We start from the raw sequence: 25,521 nt of genomic DNA, 5'->3' as shown, positions 1-25,521 counted from the left end.
AGGATTTGCAGCAGATTAGCAAATTGGATTGTTTAAATATCAACCACCTCGGGCCCTACAACTATCAGGAGAGGCCCTCTTGGTGGTGGTGCCTCAAGTTACGGCCTGGATGGATTTCCTCTGTGACAGGGTCTTTTTGGCAGTGGCTCCAAGTGGTTTTTAAAAACATTCCTGTTTACCCAGGCATTTGATGGCTGATAGACACAGGCCATGGCAACCGTGAAATTTGTAATGGTGGGGGTATGTGATTGTTTCTAAACGTTCCTAGATGTTGTAAATATTTTAAATATGTTTTATTTTAACTATACTCTGTTTTAATTGCCTTCAGCTCTGAGGTTTGCCAGCCTGGGATCCTTTGATGGAAATTTAATGAATGAATAAAGGCAGCGATGGCCAAAATGAAAAAAGGGCAGTGTCCCCCCCTTTTAAATTAAGATGGTGAGGATTTCATTCTGGTCCGTCACCCAAGCCTTGACCTCTCTGGCCAATGATTGGCAAACCTGAAGCCCAGTTGATGGCGGGCTGTCCTGCCCTCCTTTGCGACCAGTTGAGGGAATTCCCAAACAGACTGGCCTAGGATGGAGAGGGCTTTCCCCCCATGGAGCCAAGGCCCTTACATAACAGGCTGCAACTGGGTAAGAGGCCAGTTTGGTAGTAAAATCAAATTTTGAGTACAGTGGTACCTCGCAAGACGAATGCCTCGCAAGACGGAAAACTCGCACGCGGTGTGGTAGCCTTTTTTGAGGTTTTTGAAGACTTTGGTGATTTTTGAAGCTTTTACAAAACTTTCCCGACACCGTGCTTTGCAAGACGAAAAAAATTGCAAGACAAAACTTGCGGAATGAATTAATTTCGTCTTGCGAGCACCACTGTATGTGGTCAAAGGCAGGACCCTGGTCCTTAATTCCACATTTCGTGGTGAGGTAAGTGGGTTACTGTGGGGCGCTGGTGATAAAAACCCATATGATTTTGGGGGCACCAAGTGCATCTGGACTCTTATGACATGTTTTCAAGTCTGCAAACAGGATACACATTCCACTGTGTCAAAAAGCCAAATGCCAAGAGATAGTTTTCATGCGGCTGAGGAGTGGCTGATAATTTATTTCATTCCCATTCCGCAAGCCGACACAAAAGAGGCAAAACTTCACGGCACACAATCCCCCCCATTGTTTCTGAAGGTTCTAATTTGCAGTTTCCACAGTGCAAGCCAACGTGCTTTGTACAATGGGGCCTACGGCCTAGTAAAACGTGTTTAGGATTGCAGCCTTATTGTATTCGCAGACCAGCAAAGAAGAGAGTCGGATTTCTGAAAGATTAGGCCTAGGGTGGTTTGCCAACTGAAGAGTCGATTAATCCCCTTGCTTTTAAAGTTATCATAATGCCCAAACCTCAATATTAATGCCTTTTTGAAAATACTGAAGGCGAGAAATGTGAAATAACCTGCAATCTAGGCAACCTCCTGCCCAGCCTCATTGTTAGATTGAACCTGTGTACAAACCATACTTTTAAGCACATTTAAAGCGCATCTCCACAAGGTATCCTGGGAACTGTAGTTTGTTAAAGGTGTTGGGAATTGTAGCTCCGCGAGGACTACAGTTCCCAGTGTTCTTTGGGGGAAGCCATGTGCTCTAAAGGTAGGGTGCGTATGCTGCCAGAGACATACTTTATATTCTGTGCTTCATTTAGTGCCTCAGTAACACACCTGTCTTAGGCATGCTAACAGAAATGCACCACAGCCTTCTTCAAACTGGTGCCCTCCAGATTTCGTTGAACTTCAACTCCCATCCAGAGCAGTCTTAAGCTTTTGCGGTGCCGGGGTGCAAAGATCCGCCCTGCGCCCCTAGGTTGCTGTTCGCCCGCTGCCTCACCCTCCCCTGCTGCATGGTGGCTGTTGCGGCTGTGCGCACAGCACCCGGAGCGCCGTTTAACGTTATGGGCGCTCTGCGATGCATCCTGTTGCGTGCACCAAGCTGCGGGTTCCTTTGCTGGCTTTTCTGCTGTCTGCGCATGCTCCCAGCACCACCCAGAATGCAAGTGGCAGTGGAGGAAAGATCTCTGGACGGGATCCGCATGCTCCTATTCACTGGGATTTGTTGCTGCCGGCGGCACTGTTGGCGTGCGGCAGATCCTGTCTGGAGATGTTTCCTCCACTGCCACTTGCATTCTCACGCTGGCACCCCACGTTGGGTGGCGCTGGGAGAGTGTGCCAACAGCGGAAAAGCCAGCAAAGGAACCCACAGCTTGGCGCATGCAACAGGATGCATCATGCAGCGCCCACAATGTTACATGGCGCTCTGGGCGCAGCGCTGAAACAGTTAGCTGCCATGCAGCTGGGGCAAGAGCCAACAGCCGAGCGGAGCAGAGCCCGTTGGAGCGCCGCGGGCTCTTCTGCTGTGCGCGGCTTGGCATGAGTTCGGGGGCGAGTGTTGGAGGAAGAGCCACCCACAGCAAAAGAGCCTGCGGTGCTCCGACGGGCTCTGCTCGGCTGTCAGTGGCTCTTCCCTGGAATGCAATGCTCGGCCCCGGACTCTCAGCCTGGCGCCCCTGAGAGCCCGGTGCCTGGGTGCTGTGCACCCCTAGCGCCAATGGTTAAGACGGCCCTGCTCCCATCAGCCCCTGCCAGCATGGCCAATGCTCAGGAATGATGGGAGTTGTAGTCTCTGGATGGCACCAGTGGACCTTTTAAAGCAAAGGCCGAGGATAAGTAACAGCGTTTCTTTACCTCAGACGGCGAATGCACTGAACAGCGGAACTAACACACAACACAGGCCAAGACATTCTACCTCAGCCTCCTTTCCTTGAACCTGTTCTTCCCCCACTTCTGCTTATCACCACATCATCTGATTAGGGCTGCCACCTGAAGGTCTTAACATGATCTTAACACACAGAGGAAAAGGGACAATTTCCCCCGCATCATTAAAAGTAGTAAAACAAACAAACAAAAACAATAAAAGCCCCATCCCTGGGGTGACATAGCAGATATCCCTTGATCTGCATGGTGAGCCGCTTATACCTGAAGGAGCATCTCCACCCCATCGTTCTGCCCGGATGCTGAGGTCCAGCGCTGAGGGCCTTCTGGCGGTTCCCTCACTGCGAGAAGCAAAGCTACAGGGAATCAGGCAGAGGGCCTTCTTGGTAGTGGTGCCCGCCCTGTGGAACGCCCTCCCATCAGATGTCAAAGAGATAAACAACTACCTGACATTTAGAAGACATCTGAAGGCAGCCCTGTTCAGGGAAGTTTTTAATGTGTGACATTTTAATGTATTTTTAATCTTTGTTGGAAGCCGCCCAGAGGGGCTGAGGAAACCCAGCCAGATGGATGGGGTACGAATGATAAATTATTATTATTATTATTATTATTATTATTATTATTATTATTTATTATTATTATTATTAACGGGGAAATATTTTATACAGACTGTGGCTCAGTGGTACAGCATCTGCTGTGCATGAAAACGGTTCAATCCCTGGCATCTCCAGGTGAGAAAGACTGGGGAAATCCTGGCTGGAACTCTGGAAAGCTGCCCATTAATAATAATAATAATAATAATAATAATAATAATAATAATAATAACAACAACAATAATTTATACCCTGCCCATCTGGCTCAGTTTCCCCAGCCACTCTGGGTGGCTCCCAATCGAGTGTTAAAACAATACAGCATTAAATATTAAAAACTTCCCTAAACAGGGCTGCCTTCAGATGTCTTTGAAAGATAGGATAACTGCTTATTTCCTTCACATCTGAAGGGAGGGAGTTCTACAGGGCGGGCGCCACTACCGAGAAGGCCCTCTCTCTGGTTCCCTGTAACCTCACTTCTCACAATGAGGGAACAGCCAGAAGGCCCTCGGCGCTGGATCTCACTGTCTGGGCTGAATAATGGGGGTGGAGACCCTCCTTCAGGTATGCCCATTGCCAGTCAGCGTGGGCAATATTGAGCTATAAGGCAATGTCCAACGTTGCCCTGTTTCCTTCAAACCAACGTACGGAATTTGCTGCTGCTGGTGACTAGCTTGAATAGCTTTAAAGGGGGATAAGACACATGAGTGATGGTGGAGGAGGATGAGTCTATCGGCGGCTGTCAGTCGCAGTGGCAAAATGGAACCTCCATTTTCAGAGTCAGTATATCACTCAGTGGGAAGCAACGACCAGCAAGAGTGCTGCTTGAGGGCTTCCCAGCAGTATCTAACTGGCAACCGTGTGGGGAACTGTACGGTGGAATTGATGGGCCTTTTGTATAATCCAGAAACGGGGTCCTTTTTAGTCTCTTAATTAGGCTGCATGCAATGGACGCAACCTTTGCAACCAGACCTCTGGCAGCTGGATGTCCTGTGGTCCCGTTTTGGAAAGGGAGATATAGAAGATTGCAGGGCTGTGCTGGAGAGAGGCAGGGAGCTGGTAGGAGGTTTGGAACACGGGTGAGAAACCGTTGTATTCTGCGAGCAAAAGAATCTGTGAACAAGGAAGTGTTTGCAAATGCTCAAAAGTTACGAAAAATTAGGCATCAGGTGAAAATACTGCTTTTCATGCAGGGCCTTGGCTGATTAAATCATATATGGCCTTTTAAATGTGTTTGTGGGTGGGGGTTGTTATTATGCTATGCATTTTGTATTTTTTTTATGTTGTAAACTGTCCTGTGATCTTCAGAAGAAAGGCGGTATACGAATTTAATAAATAATGATGATGATGATGAACAGAATTGCAACCTGGAGTTTTTGCCCCCAATAAATTTTGCAAATTAAGAACACTTGCATAAATTTACTTCTTCTTTTGTTTACTTACCTTGTTGCACAGCCAACATTTTGAACTTTTTTATTTATTTTGAAAAGCAATGGGATGAATGCATGGGGACTGAGGTAATTTGCCACTATAACCTATGGGGAGAGTTTATTAAGGGTGCTTGGAGTTGTAGCTCTGCGAGGGATAAACTACAGCTCCCATGATCCTTTTGTGGGGGGGGGGGGAGATCCATGTGCTTTAAATGTATCTTATATACTCAGCCTGATAAAGGACTAGGAGAAACAGTTAATGCCTTGTCTCCTAAGGTACATTCCTACTGTAGCTTTGGAGTATTTGCTAATCAAATACAGTGGTACCTCAGGTTACATACGCTTCAGGTAACATACGCTTCAGGTTACGGACGCCACTAACCCAGAAATAGTACCTCGGATTAAGAACTTTGCTTCAGGATGAGAACAGAAATTGTGCTCCGACGGTGCGGCGGCAGCGGGAGGCCCCATTAGCTAAAGTGGTGCTTCAGGTTAAGAACAGTTTCAGGTTAAGAACGGACCTCTGGAATGAATTAAGTACTTAACCCGAGGTACCACTGTACCATGAACAATATTTCTTTGCAATCATGAGGTCTAGGACCTTGATTCTTTTTCTTTAAAAAATAAATAAAACCAAAGCTTTGATTTTGAGGACAGATACTGAATGAGGAACCAGATTCCACGCTTGTGAAGTGAACTACACGGACTCCAGGCCAAAGCTTTACGTGCTTTTCAGTGTGTACAGAAGAGTTCCTACATGCATAGGTTTCCCTGACCACTTCAATTCTAGGGCAGCCCTGTGCAAGTACATTCACTCCTCTTCCTAATTCCCTGAATAAGGAATTTCTTGTAGGCATGGAGTCGCATGAGTTTGGGGATTAGGTAGGCTGATACAAACCTTGGTGACCCTTAATTCTTTTCTACCAATTGTCTCTTCAATTAATTGCCTAACCAATCATCTCCAAACTTCTCGCACGATATGCCCATTTAAGCCAACAGTGACTCTGAGCTATTCCTTTAATCACAGAGCTTTTGCTTCAGCAGCTTGTGGGAGTTTGGCTTGCGCAGAGATTCCTACACCATGCCTGTTATCTGCCAGCAAAAAAACTGAGCATAACTTTTGACGGGGCACCATTTGCTCTCCCGTCACTCACCCGAATGTCAGGCGATGCCCTTCTTTTTCAGGAACAAAAGCTCCTGAAGGAAGGGCCAAGCCCCCTTTGTGTGGTCCGCATGTGAAACATTAAATAATTAACCACATCTAATTTGCCAGTATTCATAATGCAGCAAGGGGTCTGGAAACTGAGGCTGACTTCATCTACTCCTTATCAGGTCTCGAGGTAAAGGAAGATCAAACCCTATTGCACATGCACCTGGCTAAACCAGGTTATTCACATGGGAACCCACCCTTAGCTAATACAGGTGCAATCCAACTTCCTATTTAAGTGAGTGCAGAGCTCTATCTTCTCTGGGAAAAGAAAGGTCTAAAAGACAGCAGTCATATAAACATGCCAAGTTACATATTTCTCCTTCCCCTGATGAGTTAACACAGGGAATGATTTTAAATGCCTCTCTGAAATGTCAAGCATGCTACTGTTCACCAAAACCACTCCAGTAGCCAGCAATATTTTTCTAAAAATATAACTGCAACGAAGCAGTGCAGCAATATTGATTCCCCACCTCTAAAGAGTATAAAACGAATCTCTCCAGTCCTGCTGATATGATATACTCAATATGAAGAAATACTGTGTAATCTAAATGATCAAAACAACTATTTACTTTTGCTAAGCGGTGACGGGTGTCCCGGAACCATACAAAAACTACCGATTTGCATCATCGTGTCATCATTAATTAGATAATTAACTAGACACCTCGCAGAAACAGGGTCCACTCCCTCAGCCCCAGCTGACAGCGCAGAGCAAATTGTCACAGAAAGTTCAGCAAGGGTTTATTTGCTGGCAGTCTTCCAGAAAGAAAGAAAGAAAGAAATTTTTTTTTTCTAAATGCAATTAGCCTGATAAGTTTTCAAGTTGTGTAATACTACAACTATGCACAGTGAAATCTTCTGCAGCTGAGAAAGATTTAAAAGTATCTGCCACCAAAATCGGACATCTCAGGATAGCGAAATTCAGAGGACGACGAGAAACAAAAGCTGGACCCATTCGTATACAAGAAGGATTCTGCAATCCAAGGGAGAAATTCCTAGGCAGTGTGAGATCTACAATCCCTGTTGTCAAAGAAAATAGGTGTGGGTGTGTGCCTGCTCTGCTACAAACCCAGTGTCGTATAGATATCTTGCACTGTGCTGCTCAGAAAGCACCCTCATGTTTGCACTTACCTGATTTGACTAGCATTGCTCTGTAAAGTCCCGTCGCCCCAGGTGGGATTCTCACCTGGTCTTCCATCCTCTGGCTCATTTAGGCTTTCAGGTCTTGGGTCGCTCTCTCTCTGTCCCTCAGCTCCCTGGCACTGCCTTAAGCCTCTCCCTCTTCCCCGCACCTCGGCATGTTTCTAAGCGTGCATGACTTTTTGGCAGTATACGGCTAAGCTCTTTCACTTCTGCAAAGACCTTTTCAGAGGCAACGAGAATAAGCGGTCACGTGACCCTGCGAGCGGCTCTATAGTTGCGGCCCTCCCCTGCTGACAAGCACATTCTGCTCTAACAAAAACCGTTTCCCTCAGATCCTGTGATATATTGCATTACTTACTGTGCAAAAAAAGAGAAAGCACATCAGCCCACACCTCTTAAGAAGGGGGCCACTATAGACTCCCTTTTGCACTATGTTTGTTGTCCATGCTGTGAACTTTGTCAGTGCCTTCAATGCTAAAATAGAATATTTTGTGTTTATTATTTCAGGACACACACACACACACACACACATATTGGGAGGTAGAAAGTAAATTAGCAAGTGGGCAGCGTGGTGCAAAACAATGAGTTATAGAAGCCAGCTTTCAAGGAGCTGAGGAGTTGCTAGAATGGCAATTTAGACAGGAACGTTTGCAGCTTTCCTCCTACGCCTGGAATAGCAGGTGCCAGTGTCAGAATTAGCACCCAGGTCACAGCAGCCAGAGACTGCTTTGTTCTACAGGTGCACTCTGAAGACTGTTCCTCAGGATAGAGAGAGAGAGAGAGAGAGAGAGAGAGAGAGAGAGAGATCAAGTTGTTGGGTAAAGCCATAGGGACACATGAAGTTTACCTTATCCTGACTCAGGCCGCTGGCCCATCTAAGCTCACTATTGTCTACACTGAGTGACAGCGGCTCTGCAGGGCTCCAAATAGTGGGGGCTGCTCCCAGCCCAACCTGGAGATAAAGGTAAAGGAACCCCTGACCATTAGGTCCAGTCGTGACCGACTCTGGGGTTGCGGCGCTCATCTCGCTTTATTAGCTGAGGGAGCCGGCGTACAAATTCCGGGTCATGTGGCCAGCATGACTAAGCCGCTTCTGGCAAACCAGAGCAGCGCACGGAAACGCCATTTACCTTCCCGCCAGAGCGGTACCTATTTATTTACTTGCACTTTGATGTGCTTTTGAACTTCTAGGTTGGCAGGAGCAGGGAACGAGCAACGGGAGCTCACCCCGTCGCGGGGATTCGAACAGCCGACCTTCGGATCAGCAAGTCCTAGGCTCTGTGGTTTAGACCACAGCGCCACCCGCATCCCTGGAGATGCTGGGGTATAAATAAATAAGGGACATTCTGCACGCAAAACAGGTGTTCTGGCATTGAATCGCAGTCCTTTCCAGTGTTTCTCAAACCCCCAACTGTGGTTGGACTACCACTCCCATCATCCCTAGCTAGCAGGGCCACCGGTCAGGGATGATGGGAGTTGTAGTTCTACAACTGCTGGGGACCCAAAACTGGAAGCTGATGGTTCCCTACAGTCCTCAGTCAAAATAAGCTAAGTGGTGATGAGTTTCTGGGTCACAACCCGCTCACCACTGAGGAGGAGTGCTGCTAGGTGCTTAAAAGAGTTTGGGTATACACAGGACCTTAACACAATGTGACACGTGATAATTTATATTTATATGTGCAAATATATAAATGGGGGAGGGACAAACTCTGGCTGCCAAGGCTTACTGGGAATTATTATGTGCCGACAGAATTTTCCAGGCCCGGTGTCCTGGATTGGGCCCTCTGCCCTACCTGCAACCCTTTGGCAAGAACTGCTGCCTCAAGTGCCCATTAAAGGTAAAACAAGTGCCTCTGGGCATATTCAGAGGGCATTGTGTAGCATGTCTGGTCCCCCGTAAGCAAAATCCGTTATTTATTTTTTTAAACATCTTAACTTTTCTGGTTATTCTTTTCTGCAAGCTGCTCTGGGTACTTTATAGGAGAAGGGCAGGGTATAAATGCTAATTAACGACCAAGAACAACAACAACAACAGGTGGGCTGATGCTAGGTCCCAATTGCTGAGGTAATTGGGCAGGGTAGGGCCTTTCCTTAGGGTTGCCATAAATCCAGGTTTTCCCGGACATGGCTTCTTTTGGGGGCCCAGCATGGGTGGATTTTTGTATTTTACGTTAAATAACTTTTTTTTATTTTGGGGGCAGCGCTAGGTCTGGTGATGACTCCTCTGGAGTGGCGTGGCGTGGGGGGTGCAGGGGGGGCCGGCCGCACTGGGCGCAACATCTGGGGGGGGGGGCGCGCTCGCCGCTTCCGGAGTCGCCGAAGAGCCTTGGGCGCAGGCTGTAGCAGAGCCCCATGTCTCACGGAACCGACGAGCTGGCAGCGGTTCTCAGCGCTCGCTGCGGTCCCCGCACGTCAGGGCCACGGAGGGGGCGCAAGCAGCCCCTCCTCACAGCCCCGCCGCTGTTGCTGCAGCTGCTGGGCCATGTTGCATTTTCCTCGCCTCTCTGCCCTCCTCCTCCGGGCAAGCGGCGTCATTTGGGCGGCAGCGCCAGCGGCAACTCGCCTCAGATCACCTGACACGGACCCGCCGTCGCCACCGTGGCTACCTTACCGTAAATACCCCAGCCCAGGCAGCAGCAAGAAGAAGCTGGCAGCGGCGGCAGGTTAGGGGGCGCAAATTACTTGCCTTGCCCCGGGTGCTGACAACCCACGCTACGCCACTGCTCCTCTGGCCTCCAGGCCTTGCACGGGCCTCCAGCCTCCCATCGTCTGGAGACACAGTGTCTCATGAGCACGAGGGCAAAGACAGCAAAGGGAAGAGAGGGGAAGGAAGGAGGGCGCAAGCAGGTGGACGAGGAAGGGGTCAGCGGCAGGGAGGGGGCACGGAGATGCAGGATGGTGGGGGGTGTGCGTGCCCTTGATGTGTCCAGGTTTTTGCGCTTTGGAATATGGCAACCCCGCTTTTCTGCCTTAGCTCCTGTTGGGTCACATGTTGTACAGGGTACAAACTCCAGGTTCTTCCCAAACTTTCACCGTTTAGTAGCAATAGTAAGCAGTGTAACTTACAACTAGGGATGGGTTAATTGATCGATTTTGGTTTCTCTCAGTTTCCTATTTCTCCTGTTTTTTAAGTTCCAATCACCACATTTCCACATCTGTCTGCATTCTGTTTGTTCCTTACAGGCCACGTGAAAATTGATCAGCATCTTGTGCGCATTTCTCCTAGTACACATTTTTGAGTGGTGTCTTTAGGATTTATGGTTTATTTACACATATATGCAACCTGAGCCTACGGTGGAGGGGCTTGCAGCATTAACACCCCAAGAAGGCTTTGCTTCTCCCATAGCCATATGCGCCAGTTTGTGAGGTCACACATGTGCAATGGGTCTCCCCAATGTTGGCTGCAACCTGGTGAAAATGGTAAACTACGCCGAGCTTGTTAGACTGACAGAATACGAGACCAAGATGAACAGAAATTTCATGAAAGTTGGAATAAATATTGGAATTATATTGGAACCAATTTGTAAAGGAAACTGGCGGGGTTGGAATAAACCTAACAGTGAGTGACTAACATTTAAGAATAAAAACAAAATACGTGATTGTGGAACTTATCTGATACTTACCAAAAGGGTGGAGGGGAGTCCAGGGCTATGAGTTTCTTTTTTTATTTTTATGATTTTTGGTATAATTTGGGGAAGAGAAATAATAAATTATGTAAATATGTACTTATATATATACTGATATGCTTATCGGTGTGTTTATTTATATTTTTTTTGTGTGTAATTTGAATAAAAATGTATTGCAAAAAAAAAAAAAAATGTTGGCTGCAACCTTGTGCCTCTGGGTGCTAGTAATGACTTACATTGTTGTTGCTGTTTAGTCGTTTAGTCGTGTCCGACTCTTCCGTGACCCCATGGACCAGAGCACACCAGGCACTCCTGACTTCCACTGCCTCCCGCAGTTTGGTCAAACTCATGCTGGTAGCTTCGTGAACACTGTCCAATCATCTCGTCCTCTGTCGTCCCCTTCTCCTTGTCTTTCCCAACATCAGGGTCTTTTCCAGGGAGTCTTCTCTTCTCATGAGGTGGCCAAAGTATTGGAGCTTCAGGATTTGTCCTTCCAGTGAGCACTCAGGGCTGATTTCCTTCAGAATGGATAGGTTTGTTCTTCTTGCAGTCCATGGGACTCTCAAGAGTCTCCTAGCCTTCTGTATTTTCCTGTGTTGCTGCTTAGCTTGAACAGTAGCTTAGCATCATGCTCTGAACCAATGACTACCCTCCACTTAACCTGAAAAGAAGTGTGTTAACAGCTGCTGCAAAGGTGTTGCATTGCAGAGTGGAAGTGAGATGAGCTTAATAAGTATCTTTTTATCATGTTCTCTGTTAATTTACGCCTACGATTGAAGATGACGCTTTGCAATACCTCACATGCCACGTGAATGGCCAAGGGACATTTAAAGATCAGTTCCTACATGGAAGCATCCTTCATTCCCCCTTCACTGACAAAAATATTTGGAAGTTGCAACTGGTACAAAGTTTAGCTGCCATTGTTCTCATGAGAGTGAAGCAGTCATTCCCCAGCTGGTGGCCTCCAGACATTGCTGGACTACAGTGTCCATCATCCATTACTGTATCATCATCATCATCCTTATTATACCCTGCCCATCTGGCTGGGTTTCCCCAGCCACTCTGGGTGGCTCCCAACTGAATATTAAAAACACAATACAGCATTAAACATTAAAAATTTCCCTAAATAGAGCTGCCTTCAGATGTCTTTTAAAAGTAAGATAGTTGCTTATTGCCTTGATATCTGATGGGAGGGCATTCCATAGGGCAGGTGCCACTACCGAGAAGGCCCTCTGCCTGGTTCCCTGTAACCTCACTTCTCGCAGCGAGATAACCGCCAAAAGGCCCTTGGCACTCACTCAGTATCTGGGCTGAATAATGGGGGTGCAGACGCTCATTCAGTTATACTGGGCTGAGGCTGTTTAGGGCTTTAAAGGTCAGCACCAACACTTTGAATTGTGCTCAGAAACGTACTGGGAGCCAATGCAGATCTCTCAGGACCGGTGTTATATGGTCTCAGCGGCTGCTCCCAGTCACCAGTCTAGCTGCCGCATTCTGGATTAGTTACAGTTTCCGAGTCACCTTCAAAGGTAGCCCCACGTAGAGCAAATTGAAGTAGTCCAAGCGGGAGATAACTAGAGAATACACCACTCTGGCGAGTCATTGGAGTATTGGCGAGTATTGGAGCCTCAGCTTCAGGATCTGTCCTTCCAGTGAGCACTCAGGGTTGATTTCCTTAAGAATGGGTAGGTTTGATCTTCTTGCAGTCCATGGGACTCTCAAGAGTCTCCTCCAGCACAATATTTCAAAACCATCAATTCTTCGGCGATCAGCCTTCTTGATGGTCCAGCTCTCACTTCCATACATCACTACTGGGAAAACCATAGCTTTAACTATACGGACCTTTGTTGGCAAGGTGATGTCTCTGCTTTTTAAGATGCTGTCTAGGTTTGTCATTGCCAGTCCCAAAGCCTAGTTAGTGCTTTCCCAGCTTTGAAAAGGAGATGTGAGGGCTCTAGGGCCCACCAGAGCCTTGCGCCTCTTTCACATTACTTTTATGCGTGTGTGCAAGCCTCACTGATCATTCCAAGAAAAGCAGTGAAATGTCTTAAAATAAACAGAAGCATTTGTTGGCAGAGTGAGGTCATGATACTACAAGGTTCAAGAAACTCCCCAATGGACTTCCAGCACCAAAGCTCATCATTTAATGTTCCACAGCAAAGTCAGTAGTTGCCTATGAAGAGATGATGACGTCTTTTCCGAGTTAGACCAATGTTCCATTGCCTGTTCTGACATGCAGCAGCTCCAGGGTTTCAGGCAGTCCAGAGCACCTGAGACCTGAGAACTTTTCCGGCGAACCTGGATCCTTCTGCATGCAGCCAGCCTTTTCAGATAGAAAGCGAGTTTATTCTCGCGCTAATCGGCGGTGAGGCACTTCTGTATCGATCAGCTTGTTGCATCATTGGGGATTAAACCACTGCCGACATTTCTGTGTTTGCCTCTACGTTGAAAGAAACAGAAAATGAAAAAGTTGCCTATCTGACATCATGGAGGACTTTGACTTTGGAAAGGCTGCTCTGCTGAGGTTGCTTGCACTCTGCTCTGAAGCCGAACGCCAGAAGATTCAGTGCAGATAAAAGACAGCACATCTTCATGCACAGCACCTAGTTAAACTATGGAACTTGTTTCCACAGGAGGCAGTGATGGCCACCAACCTAAGGTAAAGGTACCCCTGACCATTAGGTCCAGTCGTGGCTGACTCTGGGGTTGCGGCGCTCATCTCGCTTTATTGGCCGAGGGAGCCGGCGTACAGCTTCTGGGTCATGTGGCCAGCATGACTAAGCCGCTTCTGGCGAACCAGAGCAGCTCACGGAAACGCCGTTTACCTTCCCACTATGTATGGATTGCTGGTATAAGAAAGGAAGGGCAAATGGGTGGGTCTCCCTCCCTCGCCTGGCTGGTAGCGAGAAAGACAAAAGGCAGTGTGAGAGAGAGAGCTGAACTGGAAGCAGGCCGCAGGCAGAAGCGTAAGAAGGGAGACATGCTTGATTTTTGCTTGAATCCAAGATTGTGGCTATGGGAGAAGAAGGGCCTTCTTGGGGTGTTAATGCTGTGAGCCCCTGCACTGTAGGCTCAGGTTCTGTTATGTACTAACCTTGGATCCTAGAACAATAGGCAAGTAAGGCAAGTAAGATCCTAGAATGCAACAAGCTTAAGTTAACCAGCCTATTAGGCTGGTAGGATCGTAGAATGCAACATCCGATTGGCCTGCACGAAAAGACCAATCAGGCTTCAGGAGGGAAGCAGAATCAGCCAATCGGACGGGACTCATTGTGTAAATAATGTATATAAAAGCCTGAGGTTTGGGGGGCAAATCAATCACTGTTTTACAAGCTGCAATAAAGAGCATGAAATCACTACAGGACTCCGAGTATATTTCAGGTTTCATATAGGTATAAATAAACCAGATATTCCAAAGACACCACAGTCTCTGCTGTCCCTCATTCCAAGGAGATCGATCCCTGGGTACACGCCTGGAACCTCCGGAATCTCACACCATTCGGAGATTGAGGAGGCATTCAGCATTATGTTCTCAAACCTTGGCGAGGCCACTCCTAGTCAGGTTTGACAATGCTCAGCTAGATGGAACAATGGTCTGGCTCAGTATAACACTACATCCAAAGTTCTGAAGGGGGCAGGACACTTATGTGAAGAAAAAGTCTCAGAAATTTTGGCCCAGCTACAGAAGCAGTCCCCATTACCTGGGCTCGTAGTTATCTCAAACACTCACCTGAGCCATTGATAACATGATTCCCGTTTTCCTTGTGACACTTGGGCTGGAGGGAGTATTCTTTCTAGGAAAAAGGGAAAGAATTTTATTGTTTAGTTTACATTTATTTAAACCTTTGAATTGTAGCCTCCTCCTTGCATTGTTATGGTAAGAGCTTGATCCAAATGTTATAGGATGTTCTTGCTAGATCTAAGAATTTTTGGGGGATGTAATGGGGAGGTGGGGAAAGGAAAGCTACCTAAAAGACCGTATCCCCTCAAATGAGTATGCCTTGGTAGGCACACTTGGTAGGGACAAGGAACAGGGCCTTCCCGGTGGCTGCTCCCAGATTTGTAACTCCCTCCCTAGAGATGCTAGACTGGCTCCCTCCTTGTTGCCCTTGCACCAGCAGCTAAAGTTGTTCTTATTCCATCAGGCTTTTGAGAACTATCTGCTTTTAATGAAAGGACTGGTGCCATGCTGTTTTGTATGGTTTTAATAGATTTTATATATATATATATATATATATATATATATAGTTTTAAGTCTATCAATGTTTAATTTTTTTTAATGGTTGGTTTTTTGTGTTTTATTATTCTAAATCAGGCTCTAACATCTGCAGGGCCATGTAGGGCTTTACAGGGCTTTCATTCAAGTAAATCAAAAGTTGAAACCCTAATTCAGGAGTAGTAAGTATAGTGATCTCCAGCTGTTGGACTTCTACTCTCAACAGCCCCAGCTAGCATTACTGATGCTGGCAGAGGCTGATGGGAACTGTGGTTCAACAACATCTGGAGATCACAACACTGATTACCCCTGCCCTAAGGTATACAAATGATGTATCTGCTCTGCTAAGTGTGAATTCCGAGTTGTGAATAGAAGTTATGCACCTGAGTTAAAGTGCACTAGTAAATATGTTGACTCAGAGGTTGCACTCTGGTCGGTGCGGTTTAGTCTCCTATGGGTGAGTTGAGAATCACAGCTTCATAGTGCAACCCTATGCATGTTTGCTCAGAAGTACATCTTGCAGTGTTCAACGGGGCTTGCTGCCTAGCAAGTTTGTTTAGGATTGCAGCTTTTATTTTTGCAAAAATTCCCTGGCATGGAACCAAAATATTAGGGAGAAGCTTGCAGCTGGTTTGCCGTCATGTATACCGACAACAAACTCATTTCCCATGTGCCTTTCATTTTTTTTTACTTAAAAGCTTTCATATACCTCTTAATATTTTTTTAAAAAAACCAAACAGCTAAGCAGTGCACAGTTTAAAACAAACGATTTAACAGTGAAACAAAAAACAAAACTGAAAACCAGTAAAACAGCGATATAGATACACATTTGAAACATATAAAAGTCGGAGGAATCAAACACGTACAGAAACATCTAACCTTATGGGGCAGGAAAAGCCTGGGCCCAGTGAGATGGCCAAAACTGCACCATCCACACACAAGGAAAGTATTTGGGAGGTAGAGAAGTCTTGGGAGGAAAGAAGGCCCAAGGGGGGAACCCTCCCAACAGCCCAATGGGGAATCAGCATGTCCAGAAGTCACAGAACATGTGTGTATCTCTGTGGAGGAAGAGGAACAGAAAACAGCGATGGCAGAATAGTGGAATGGAATGGAGTGATCTGAAAAAAGGGACTGGCTGGCTGAGAAGAAACGAACAGGCATACTCCATGCTGCAGTATTTTGTTGTAGGCCCAACTTCTTGTACTAAGAAGTCTTTGCTTAACCCAAAAGTAGTTTACTATCAAATGGAGGGCTTTCTATTTATAATGTGTGTGGTGGTGTGTGCCCCCCCCCCCTGTAAATGTGATTATTGGGGTGTGGAGCTGGCGTGAACAATACCTGTATCTCACCAGATGTGTTGGTCACCCACAGCCCCTGTCAGTAACATGAGAAAGAGGAAGCTTTAATTCTCATCCTTCCATACACTGGATTAATTCTACTTATTTACACGGGATAACCACTTCAAAGCGAGGAATGTTACCTCGACCCGTTTAACCCCGAGCAGAGAGTTTAACAGGGGTGGGTTTCCACATCCAAAACCAGTTTTTCCCCCCAGAAGTTGTGCGAGCTAAGACCCCAATTTGGCACCTAAATTAGGAAAATAATCCCAACCTATGCTCTTAAAGGCTTCTGCACAAAAAGCCTTTGTGTTTCTCCAGGGCTCCCTGAAGGTTACTGTGTGTCAGCGCTGCTGGTTGCTAGGTGATGTTTATCTGGTGCTGCTCCTTCGGACAATGCTTTTCATAGTCAGAGGACTTCTCCTTCCTGCGATAGTACTTGAGAGACTGGGATTCTTGCACTTGATATCTTGAGACGCTGTAACATGAATACTGCTCGGTCCCAAGATGGCAGCAGCAGCAACCTTGGCCAAACTCCCCTCCGCCCTTTCTCCTTGCTGATTTGCCAGGCATGGAACGTTCCATAAAAGTTTCTTTTCAAATCGGAGGAATTATGCGAGCTAACGTCACAGGCGCAGAGTGCTCTTCTTATCTGGTGATACGAAGGGAACTCATAGGTAACTTCCGCGTGAGGGAACACACACCGGAAAGGCAGTGTGGTGCATTGGTTAAGAGCAGGGGTAGGCAACCTAAGGCCTGTGGGCTGGATGCGGCCCAATCACCTCCTCAATCCGGTCCACGGATGGTTTTACATGAGCAGCATGTTTTTACATGAGTAGAATGTGTCCTTTTATTTAAAATGCATCTCTGGGTTATTTGTGGGGCATAGGAATTCGTTCAATTCCCCCCCCCCCCCAAAAAAAATATAGTCTGGTCCACCACATGGCCTGAGGGATGGTGGACCGGCCCATGGCTGAAAAAGGTTGCTGACCCCTGGTTAAGAGTGTCAGACTGGGACCTGGGTTCAAATCCCCACTCAGGGACCTTGTGCCAATCACTCTCTCTTAGCCAAACCTACCTCACGCAGGGTTGTTGTGAGGACAAAATGGGGGGAGAGAACCATTTATACTACCCTGAGCTCCTTGGAGGACAAATGTGGTGTTATAAATGTGATAAGTAAATGGGGAGGCCTGCTCCTCGACAGTTGCGGAGCTCTGGAAGACACTTCCTAGTTTGTTTCAACACTCAACCGCCTCCTCTCTCCCTCTTTATTCCCCCCCTTACTTTCTCACTGCTCCTTCAAGCCTGAGGCCTCTCCTTCTGAGGCTGGATTAAGTACGGCTGGAACTAACTGCACGGCCTGGGAATAAACCCCCTGCCCACCGGAAACACCTGTAAAAGGAACTAGAAAGCAGAGGTTGGCATTTGGGCGATGCTCACTTATGCACTGCCATAAAATAACTCTTTTTTATGATGCTTCGCTAAAAACTGAGAGCCCCAATTTGCATAAATCCTGTGTGTGCTAGTATAGAAGTAAATGTATAAACTATTACTATAATTCAAATCGAAATGCAATGCATCTCACCATAGTGGGGAAGACTATAAGTAGGTGACTGCACTGTCCGCTGTCCAGGTGCTAAGTGATGATTGGTTGCTTCAGCATCTCTGTCTTCCTTCTTATGGTCCTTTGATTGATATTTGGACTAGACAGACCTTCAAATAGAGGACCCCCCTCTCTAGCATAGGCTCACAGCCATCCTAGGTTGGACGCTCTTGCTCTTGGATTATATTCCACTGTTCTTATGAGGAATTTAAGGTCCATTCTTTTTAATCTAGTATTTTTCATGCTTGAGGGGAGGTTTCAACTTGGGCTCCCCATTCCTAGTCCAACACTCTAACCACTATGCTACCTTGTCTCTATATAAGGTATAATCTGGAATCTGCCCAGATTGTTTTTTCCATGGCTTTGCCTTGCTCCTGCCTCTTCTGTGAGCTCCTTCCTGATCCTGCAATTCCTTTGTGTCTTTACTTGCTCCCTGCCTGTTTGCTTCTACTTAGTTAGTTAAAACATTCCTATCCAATCCCTCTCAATTCAAAATTTCCAGGGTCAGTAACTAATTTTTTTTTTTGCCAGAGTGGCATTTTGAGAAGGAGGTGGAAACTGATGGGCCAACACCCCAAGTCTCACTCACTCCTGAGGAGTTTATTATCTACTCTCCTCCTGACGGTCCCAGGAAGGAAGCACATGTGCATCAAAATAAAAAAAATTAAAAAATGCAAAATTAAGCGAGTACCATTGTAAAAATCTGCAATGAAACAGCAGATTATTAAAAAGTAGTGGTTAAGGACGGTGGACTCGTAATCCGGTGAACCGGGTTCGCTTCCCCGCTCCTCCACATGCAGCTGCTGGGTGACCTTGGGCCAGTCACGCTTCTCTGAAGTCCCTCAGCCTCACTCACCTCACAGAGTGTTTGTTGTGGGGAAGGAAGGGAAAGGAGAATGTTAGCCGCTTTGAGACTCCTTCGGGTAGTGATAAAGCGGGATATCAAATCCAGACTCTTCAAACAAGACACTCTCATTCCATCCATGCACCTGAACCCTCCCCAAAAGCCTGGGCAGAAAGGTGTGTCATCACTTGTAGGTGAAGCAGAAGCAGTGTTGTGGTAAGACACATCTCAGAAGGGAGGTCATTCCATTGCTACACTGCCTCTACTTCAATATCCCCTCTTTTGTTTTTAATGACAGCCAGTGCTTTTTCCCTGGGGGTTACGCATGCCCCTAAACATTTTATGAATCTAAGTTTGGCTTCATTGAGGGGCAGTATTTCAATATGAGTAGGAAAATGAGAATACCCCTAAACATTTAATTTTTTTAAGGAAAAACAGCACTGATGACAGCAACTGGAGTCGATGCAGCAACACTTAGTGGGTAGGAGGTGGATTTGTCCCCAAGGTCTCCTAGTTACTGACTATGGATATTTGTGATATAAAAACGGACACCAAATATTGTGACAAAGCAGATGCACGCTTTCCCTTTGTTCAGACTTTTTCTTTTTGCCCGCAAGTAGAATGCAGGGTCTCACTTAGCTCGTCAAATAATGCTTGTTGGCTAAAAGGGACACTGCGTACTGCTTCTGTCCCTGTTTGTATCTATATTAAATATCTCAGCACAATGAGAACAGCTGCTTCCGTGGAGGAGGACATCTCACGGCCGTTTCCTTTTTATCTGTTTCAGACCACATATTGAAAGGAAATATACACATTGCTTGCAAAAAGCGCACACACACAAAAACGCCTTTCTGCAACATAGAAACTAATCTTGTTTATGTAAATGAAGATCACATCCACACCATTAACACTTCCCCCAAAGTACTTTGGGAACTGCTAGCATATCCTCCAACATTTCTCAAGTGAAAATTTGTTGTCGCTTAGTCGTGTCTGACTCTCCGTGACCCCATGGATCAGAGCACGCCAGGCACTCCTGTCTTCCACTGCCTCCCGCAGTTTGGTCAAACTCATGCTGGTAGCTTCGAGAACACTGTCCAACCATCTTGTCCTCTGTCGTCCCCTTCTCCTTGTGCCCTCCATCTTTCCCAACATCAGGGTCTTTTCCAGGGAGTCTTCTCTTCTCATGAGGTGGCCAAAGTATTGGAGCCTCAGCTTCACGATCTGTCCTTCCAGTGAGCACTCAGGGCTGATTTTCTTAAGAATGGATAGGTTTGATCTTCTTGCAGTCCATGGGACCCTCAAGAGTCTCCTCCAGCACCATAATTCAAAAGCACCAATTCTTTGGCGATCAGCCTTCTTGATGGTCCAGCTCTCACTTCCATACATCACTACTGGGAAACCATAGCTTTAACAATACGGACCTTTGTCAGCAAGGTGATGTATCTGCTCTTTAAGATGCTGTCAATGAAAATAGGGATGTTCTGTTGAACAACGACAATTTTATTATTCAAACCCCACCCATCTGACTGGGTTGCCCAAACCACTCTGGGCGACTTCCAACATACTAAAAAAACAAAACCAAACAAAACCCCATCAAACATTTCCCCACACAGGGTTGCCTTCAGATGTCTTCTAATGGCTGTACTTCATCTCCTTGGCTCAGGGGTCACATAACTCCACACCCTCCAACATTTCTCCGATGAAAATAGGGACGTCCTAAGGAAAAGCGGGACATTCTGGGGATTTCAACTAAAACTCCATCTCTTAGACAAATCGAAAGGGAGCCCCATCCTTGTTTACATCTGGTTATAGATCCATTTTTATTCTGCAATTAAGTAATCAGTTAATTATCCAAACTAATTAAACCAATTGGTATTTACATCTCTGGTATGTATTACTGCAAAGCTAGGACCAACAGGTGGAATCGTATCTTACCAATTCTTAAACAGCTGGTTACTAAAGTGGCCGTGTGTGGCCTACTTGGGAGATTCTTCTGTTTGAAGGGCTGCCTGGTCCAATTCTGGTTTAAAGGCCAAATAAACACCAGAAGTGAAGTTGCCCATCAACAGTTATGCACCAGGGCAACTGAGCAGGCACACAGGCCATTCAGTCACAGTCTTCCCCACTATAGTGGAATATACTGAACTGGTATCTGAATTACTGTACGACGAGGTTTGTGTTCAGTATTCGGCAAAAACTACACAATGGAGGTGCCAGCTGTGGGGAGGGAACTGCTACCTCTTTTTTTTATATATATATAAATATTTATTAAAGTTTTAACAAATACAAAAAGCAAAAACAAAACCAGGAACAAACAATAAAAAGATACAATAAAAAAGACAGAAAAAAATATAGAAAAAGAAAAGCAAAAACAGCAAAAAGACAAAGAACATTTTAAAAACACAAACATTTAAAAAAGAAAAAGAAAAAACCCATGTTTTCATATCCTTATTTTACAATTGCTTATTTCCTTGACTTCCTCGAACCTCCCTCTTTGCATTCCAGTTCAATTAATTATTTCAGCAAGTCCTTTCCCTTTTTCACCAATTTAAATCCCAACTTTTTCTTAACGCAATTTAACCTTAAATTTTACACTTTAACCATGGTCGATCTATTTCTTACTTAATTCTTAGTAACATTTCTACTAAAGCCCAATACCTTCTTTCCAACAACCTCCTAACATTCATTAATTTTACAATATTTCTGTAAATATACTTTAAATTTTCCCCAATCTTCTTCCACCGACTCTTCTCCCTGGTCTCGAATTCTGCCGGTCATTTCCGCCAACTCCATATAGTCTATCAACTTCATCTGCCATTCTTCCCGGGTAGGTAGATCTTGTGTCTTCCAGTACTTTGCAATAAGTATTCTCGCTGCTGTTGTAGCATACATAAAAAAGTTCTGTCCTTCTTTAACACCAATTGGCCGACCATGCCCAGAAGAAAGGCCTCTGGTTTCTTCAGAAAGGTATATTTAAATACCTTTTTCATTTCATTATATATCATCTCCCAAAAAGCCTTAATCCTTGGGCACGTCCACCAAAGGTGAAAGAATGTACCTTCAGTTTCTTTACATTTCCAACAAGGGGGGAACTGCTACCTCAGGCCTACTGAAATTAATAGACATGACAAACTAAGATTCATCAGTTTTAGTGGGTTTACTCTGAGTAGGAGTGAGTTCAATACAACCCTGGGAGTATAGGATTGCTAGCCATTCTAGGGGGAAAGATGTGCTGCTGAGTCCTCCTGCTCAATGCCCCTGCCTTGCCTTGTGGTCAAATAAATGAAATATAAACCAAATCCACCCCCCTCACACACACACTGCTGCAAGCTGGCTAGGGAGGTATGGATGGCTTGCTTGGCTTCCTGAGAGAGAGAAGATACCACGACAAAGGACCTTTCAAACAAAGGCTTTCTGGTTGATTTAATAATTCGTATGTAGAAAAATGAGGGGAGCAGAGAATATTTAGGAGGAGCTAGGCCCCCTAGCTCCCCTGTGAAGGTGCTTCTCTGAGTGCTCCTGCTGCCACAAGTGAGGTGGGTGATATCTGAGGAAAGGGACTTCTTAGTTTTGGCTCCCTGTTAATGAAATTCTGCCCCCTGGAAGACTTGCCCGATGCAGGTGAAGGTCTTACTTTATCAGGCTTTTAAACTGTTAAAACTAATGATTTCATTGCTGCAAATTACCGTATTTTTCGCTCTGTAAGACACACCCAACCATAAGATGCACCTAGTTTTAGAGGAGAAGAAGAAAAAAAATATTCTCTCCCTCTCTGCGCATCGCCTCTCCAGCAAAGCGGGAGGAGAAATGGAAGGGGCCCCTTCCATTTCTCCCCCCGCTTTGCGCAGCCCCTTCAGCGAAGAACCTAAGTGTGGCTATCCTGCTGCGATCAAGAGGCTTTGCATGGCTGTCGCAGCTTCAGAGATAGCTGCGCAGCCTGCATTCGCTCCATAAGATGCACACACATTCCCCCTTACTTTTTAGGAGGAGAAAAGTGTGTCTTATAGAGAGAAAAATATGGCGGTGGTAGTAGTAGTAGTAGTACCCTGCCCATCTGACTGGGTTGGCCCAGCCACTCTCGGTGGCTTCCAACAAATATAAAAGCATCTATCATCTATCTATCTATCATCTATCTATCATCTATCTATCTATCTATCTATCATCTATCTATCTATCATCTCTCTCTCTCTCTCTCTCTCTCTCTCTCTCTCTCTCTCATCTATCTATCATCTATCTATCTATCTATCTATCTATCTATCTATCTATCTATCTATCATCTATCTATCTATCTATCTATCTATCATCATCTATCTATCTATCTATCTATATCTATCATCTCTATCATCTATCTATCTATCTCTATCTATCATCTATCTATCTATCTATCTATCTATCTATCTATCTATCTATCTATCTATCTATCATCTCTATCATCTATCTATCTATCTATCTATCTATCTATCTATCTATCTATCTATCTATCTATCTATCTATCATCTATCTATCTATCATCTATCTATCCATCATCATCTATCTATCTATCTATCTATCTATCTATCTATCTATCTATCTATCTATCATCTATCTCTCATCTCTCTCTCTCTCTCTCTCTCTCTCTCTCTCTCTCTCTCTATCTATCTATCTATCTATCATCTATCTCTATTTTTTATCTTGTGTGCCACATAAATGTGGAAGGGTGGCATAGATTTTTTTTTTAAAAATACTAACAGGGCTGACCTATGGCAGAGCTACTAAAGCACAAGGAAAATGGTGTGTGCAGGGAGCACTTGGCCATTTTATGATTCACTTCTATCAAATCGATCTTGCGACTTGTTTTTCTGAGAGCTAACATTTCAAATTTCCTGTGGAGAGAAATACAGCATGACGTGAGGTGGCGTGACACCACCGAGTCATCTGGTTAAAACCGTTGCACTGAATCATAGCTGGCTCGTCTTTCTCAGGAGCAAGTTAATTAACTAGCATCAAATCAGGATATTACACTGAATCTAATAAAATATACGGTACTCCCAGGATATGTGTGTTCTGCGCGTGTGAAAGTGTATTGAATGTATTTCCTGCTAAGGGGAGATGAACAATATCTTATGTTTGAGGTAGATATTTTAACCTCCCAGCTTTTGGGCTTGGAAATTGACTTATTATATAATGGTAACGATTGGAGCATTTTATTAGAGGTGAGCCTCTTTCTACTTTAATGGTTAGTGAACTCTTTCCAGGCTTAATTCAAGATTACGGTTGTTGTTTTTTTACAGCACGATCCTGTCCACGTTTACTCTGAAATTGTACTTAAATGGCAGAATTACTCAATCAATCAATCCTTTATTAGGCATAGCAAACCACACATTATCAAACAAACACCGTATACAAATTATGGAAAATACGAATTCAGCATAACAGGGTTTGTCCCAGTCAGATCTTTAACTCCAAAGAATTACCCCTTAGTCAGTGTGCTTCGGATCACAACCCTAAGTAATCTGGGACCAAATATATATAGTTATCTCCCGCTTGGACTCTGCAATGCGCTCTACATGGGGCTACCTTTGAAGGTGACCCGGAAACTGCAATTAATCCAGAATGCAGTAGCTAGACTAGTGACTGGGAGTGGCCACGAGGACCACATAACACCGGTCTTGAGAGATATGCATTGGCTCCCAGTACGTTTCCGAGCACAATTCAAAGTGTTGGTGCTGACCTTTAAAGCCCTAAATGGCCTCAGTCCTGTATACCTGAAGGAGCGTCTCCACCCCCATCGTTCAGCCCGGACACTGAGATCCAGGGCTGAGGGCCTTCTGGCGGTTCCCTCACTGCGAGAAGTGAGGTTACAGGGAACCAGATAGAGGGCCTTTTCGGTAGTGGCGCCCACCCTGTGGAACGCCCTCCCATCAGATGTGAAGGAAATAAGCAGCTATCTTATTTTTAAAAGACATCCAAAGGCAGCCCTTAATATTTAATGCTGTATTGTTTTTAACACTTGATTGGGAGCCACCCAGAGTGGCTGGGGAAACTCAGCCAGATGGGCGGGGTATAAATAATAAATTATTATTATTATTGCCTGCCTACCAACAGTTGAGGGACCCAGGTGGCGCTGTGGGTTAAACCACAGAGCCTAGGGCTTGCCGATCAGAAGGTCGGCAGTTCGAATCCCTGCGACGGGGCTCCTGCCAACCTAGCAGTTCGAAAGCACAAAGTGCAAGTAGATAAATAGGTACTGCTTCAGCGGGAAGGTAAACGGCGTTTCCGTGCGCTGCTCTGGTTCGCCAGAAGCGGCTTGGTCATGCTGGCCACATGACCCGGAAGCTGTCTGCGGACAAACGCCGGCTCCCTCGGCCAATAAAGCGAGATGAGCGCCGCAACCCCAGAGTCGGTCACGACTGGACCTAATGGTCAGGGGTTCCTTTACCTTTACCTTTACCAACAGTTGAGGCTTAGTTTATTGTCTCCCTGCCACCTGCAATGTGGCAAGTGTGCATGAAAGACAGGGCCAGCCCTACATTTAGGCAGCGTGAGGCGACTGCCTCAGGCAGCAAATGCCAGGGGAGGTAGCAGTATCCCCACCATTTCTCCTGTATTTCTCCTGTATAGTTCAGGGGTAGAGCACCTGCTTCATAGAATTGCAAGGGTCACCCTAATCCAACCCCTTGCAATGCAGGAATCTCAACTAAAGTATCCATGAGAGACGGCCACCCAACCTCTGCTTAAAATCCTCCAAGGAAGGAAAGTCCACAACCCGCTGAGGGAGTCCATTCCACTCTGAAACA

The 25,521-nt window shown here is 45.7% G+C and overlaps 1 protein-coding gene across 3 annotated transcripts in view; it reads right to left on the bottom strand.

Moving 5' to 3' along the window:
• Positions 1-25,521, bottom strand: part of FAM107A (family with sequence similarity 107 member A) — a 66,995-nt gene that overhangs the window by 23,999 nt on the left and 17,475 nt on the right. Inside the window, exon 2 of one of the 3 annotated variants that reach the window (XM_028719588.2) lies at positions 14,476-14,539. Coding sequence is in view for 1 of the 3 variants with exons in the window: in XM_028719585.2 (XP_028575418.1) it covers positions 7,108-7,186 (79 nt within the window). In the remaining 2 variants the exon portion in view is untranslated. Of the gene's footprint in view, positions 1-7,107; positions 7,415-14,475; positions 14,540-25,521 lie in introns of those variants that run through there. The other 2 variants (XM_028719589.2, XM_028719585.2) reach the window with 2 other exon arrangements.

Source organism: Podarcis muralis, chromosome 2, assembly GCF_964188315.1.
Source record: "Podarcis muralis chromosome 2, rPodMur119.hap1.1, whole genome shotgun sequence".
In the NCBI taxonomy this organism is placed as follows: Eukaryota; Metazoa; Chordata; class Lepidosauria; order Squamata; family Lacertidae; genus Podarcis; species Podarcis muralis.
This window is presented reverse-complemented; position numbering and strand designations above follow the sequence as displayed.